This window comes from Rhinopithecus bieti, unplaced genomic scaffold, assembly GCF_001698545.2.
Source record: "Rhinopithecus bieti isolate Rb0 unplaced genomic scaffold, ASM169854v2 scaffold_15136, whole genome shotgun sequence".
Taxonomy (NCBI): Eukaryota; Metazoa; Chordata; class Mammalia; order Primates; family Cercopithecidae; genus Rhinopithecus; species Rhinopithecus bieti.
Window position 1 is genome coordinate 1,264,749 of NW_016808217.1, and position 4,082 is coordinate 1,268,830.

Consider the following 4,082-nt stretch of genomic DNA (forward strand, 5'->3'; position numbering starts at 1 on the left):
TAATTAATTAAATAAATAAATAAATAAAATAAAAGGACAAATTGTTTTGAAAAAGATTCTCTCACTGTTGCCTAAGTTGCTCATTTTATCTGAATCATTTCTTCTATGTTAAATCTTGCCTTCTTTCCTCTACTAGTTCCCCTCTGCTTCTCTGCTGATGTATATTACTCAGTTTCAAAAGTATTCATATTAGTTCTGTTTAAAAGCTTTTGCGTAGCCTTCTGAGGTCCTCTAAAGCACAATGTGTTGCAATCTGAAACCTATCCTATTGCATAGGGCTTAGAAATAACTCAGTCCATTTGAAAATAACACAGGCTGAGTATCTCTAATCCAAAATCTGAAATCCAAAACTTTTGAGCAGCAATATGACAAAGAAAATACTCATTGGATCATCTGAAATTTCAGATTTTCGGATTAGAGATGCTCAACTGGTAAATATAATGCAAACATCTGAAGAAAATAAAAAATCTCAAACACTTCTGATCCCTAGCATTTCAGAAAGAGATACTCAACCTGTAAAACGGTACGCCTACTTTTTTAAAGCCGTAAGTGAAAAGAAGGAAAACAACATCTCTCAGAAGAGGTGACATTTGGTATTTCTCACCTTGATATCTCCAGTCTCTTTATCCTTATACTGAACTCCCATCACAGCATCATCTTCCTCTAATAACTGTAACACAACACCTTCAATAAACTTTGCACTAAAGAATAAAAAAAAAATATATTTCTAAAGCAGCACATTTCAGCAATTTAAATTAAATTCCTTATCTCCAGTTTATCCATATAAACTGGACATGCATGTGTGTGCAAACATGTGTCCAATGTGTGGTTTTATTTTCTAATTTATCAACATTTAATACATATTACTAATGTAATGATTTTAAGAGTATCTTAAAAGTAACATTGGATTTTATCTTAATTTGTTAAAAAATAAAATATAGGCAGAGAAACTTCACATATCCTCATACATCGATACACAGAGGGGAAAGCAAGAATTGGAATGCATCCTGCAAACTGTCAAGAGTAATTATTTCTGGCCGGGCGTGGTTGCTCACGCCTGTAATCCCAGCACTTTGGGAGGTCAAGATGGGTGGATCACAAGGTCAGGAGATCAGGGTCATCCTGGCCAACATGGTGAAACCCTATCTCTACTAAAATACAAAATTAGCCAGGCGTGGTGGCAGGCACCTGTAATCCCAGCCACTCGGGAGGCTGAGGCAGGAGAATCGCTTGAACCCAGGAGGCAGAGGTTGCAGTGAGCAGAGATCACGACACTGCACTCCAGCCTGGGTGACAGAGCGAGACTCCATCTCAAAAAAAAAACAAGGGTAATTATTTCTAGTCAGAAAGATCACAGGTAATTTTTATAATCTTTATATTTGGGAGTATTTTTCCATTTTCTTTTTTTTTTTCTTGAGACAGTCTCGCTCTGTCACCCAGGCTGGAGTGCAGTGGCGCAATCTTGACTCACTGCAACCTCTGCCTCCCGGGTTCAAGCAATTCTCCTGCCTCAGACTTCCACGTAGCTGGCTGCAGGCGTGTGCTACCAAGCCCAGCTAATTTTTTCGTATTTTTAGTAGAGATGGGGTTTCACCATATTGGCCAGGCTGGTCTCAAACTCCTGACCTCGTGATCTGCCCGCCTCAGCCTCCCAAAGTGCTGGGATTACAGGCATGAGCCACGCACCTGGCCATATTTTTTCATTTTCATACAGTGAACATACTCTTCTTCCATGGATATCAAGTCTTTTCAGTCCGAAAGATAAGTCCACTTACTTCTTCACTTGCTTTGTCAGTACTTTAGTCTGTGTCAATCACATGAGGGTTCTCATGCTTAAAACTTCTTCAATTAGTGTTTTAAAGGTTACTGGTAAATATAAGTTAATAATCAAGAGAAGAAGCCAGTCCTAACAGACTGGGTCTTTAGTGAGAATGAAACAGGGATTTCTCCTTGCAGTTTTATATCCTGACTTCTAATAGAAAATATCATAACCACAAACCTAAACTCCAAAATGTGCACAAATGGACTTATGCCTTAGTTACAAATATATCCTCTAAATTCCAATCACATAAAAATACATTAATTTTCATTCAGTCAAAGGAGAACTCTTCATAGTTCTATGTCAAAGGAAAATTCTCTATATGATATTCTCAAGAAAAGCACTGAATATCTAACACTCTTCTGATAGTTTAATATACAGATGTTCTAGACTATGCCCCAAAAATTCATTAAAATTTTAAAATCTTATTTGTACAAAGGTCAAATTTAAATGTATTGATTCTTTCGTCATTGTATATTTGAAACTGTGGTCTTACTTGGGCTCTGCCATAGCTGCTTTCCGGAGACTCATGATGAATCTTCCATGATGGAAAGCTCTTCCACTCTGCACTTGATTGTTTTCTGACAGGGGGAAAGGAATCTGAACCTCTGATTTGCTTTCCTGATCATGAATCATGTAACCATTTACAGCCTGGGCATCAAGACCATCCACTGTATCTGCAAAACAATCGAGTTCAAAACAATCAATTCTGTTAACACACCCAGAGTTAAACTAAGAACCAAGGAGGTCATACACACATCAAAAATGAGTCTCTGCCTTCAAATCTGGAGAACCGAACAAAATTAATGTAACTATTTCAGAAACCATGATGCTTCTGGAGGTCAATGAGAGTCTTAGCAAATCTGTAATATCATTTAAAGATAACAACATAACTATTTCAGGTCTGTAATTCCACTTCACTTCAGCAAGAAAATGCAACATGAAATAAACCACAATCCTCTCCTGAGTAAACCTATTCTGCCATAAAGACATAGGAACACATTCAGTCCTTCTTAACACTTTTTTTCAATGTATGAATATGTAGATTTGTCACCAAAAAAAAAAATAAAAAGAAAATAAAACTAGTATGGAAACTCAAAAAAACCCCAATTTATATATAAAGACTGAATATATGAAAAAGTAGATTTTCCAAACCAAATGGAAGGGTAGAATTATCCCCCAACTGTTGATGGACAAACTGCAAAGAACTTTTAGTACATCAAATACTTTAAATGGCAGCAAACAAAACACTGAATTCATCAGAATCATGTAAAATTGCTTTCTTAAATCTAAAGCAGCAAAAGAAGTTGAAAAGAAAAAACTTTCAATAGAAAATATAACTAAGTGCCAACTGAAAATTAGAAATTTTAAAAATTAATTTTAAAAATAAAAGCTGAAACAATACTTTGGGAAAGACATATGAAATAGAACAAAAGATTAATATGTGTATACATAATAAAATTTACTCATTAAAAACCACTGGAAAAATATTAAGATGCCAATAGTAATGGACAAAAACATGTATGGATGATTCATATAAAGCAATACAGAAACAGTGAACAAATCAGAAAAAATGTTCAAATGATAAAATCAATTAAGTAAAGATTAAAACAATAGGACACCATCAAAATCACGGATGAGATTATGATAAAACTGATAAATTCATATATTACTGGTGATACTATAAACTAATATTATATTTTAGAAAATATAACAATAATTATCAAGAACCATGAAGACATTAGCATCCTTCGATGTAATAATCTTAATCTTGGAAATCCATGTAAGAAATTCATCCTAAAGATATATTTAATAATCTTTAAAGTTACACGCAAGAATAGGTTCACTATAGTGTTACCTAAAAAAGGATAACTGAAAATAAACTAAACATTCATCTAAGTTTGAAAAGTGAAGTATATTATGAAGTCAACTGAAAAACTACTATGCTTGGGCTTAAAATGATGACAAAGAATGGTTAACAGTATTGGAAATACGTTTATGTCAAGTGAAAAAGTGGACTCTAGTATATATATTAGTGACATAAAATGTTTAAATATGGTATTGACTGGATGTTTGTGTCCTCCCAAAATTCCTAAGCTAAAACTCTAATCCCCAATGTGATGATATTTGGAGATGGAGCCTTTAGGAGGTGATCAGGTCATGAGGGTAGACTCTCATGATAAGATAAGTGACCTTGGAAAAAGAGACAGGGGAGGGCTTGCTTCTTTGTCTCTCTCCCACCTTCCCCACCCCACCCTACCCC

At 34.9% G+C, this 4,082-nt stretch overlaps 1 protein-coding gene across 1 annotated transcript in view; it reads right to left on the reverse strand.

The window, feature by feature from the left end:
- SQLE (squalene epoxidase) overlaps positions 1-4,082 on the reverse strand; it is a 28,960-nt gene that overhangs the window by 19,858 nt on the left and 5,020 nt on the right. The window contains exons 3-4 of the mRNA XM_017885937.1: positions 2,316-2,496; positions 605-701 (exon numbers count right to left, since the gene is read on the reverse strand). Of these exons, the coding sequence (XP_017741426.1) occupies positions 605-701; positions 2,316-2,496 (278 nt within the window). The remainder of the gene's footprint in view (positions 1-604; positions 702-2,315; positions 2,497-4,082) is intronic.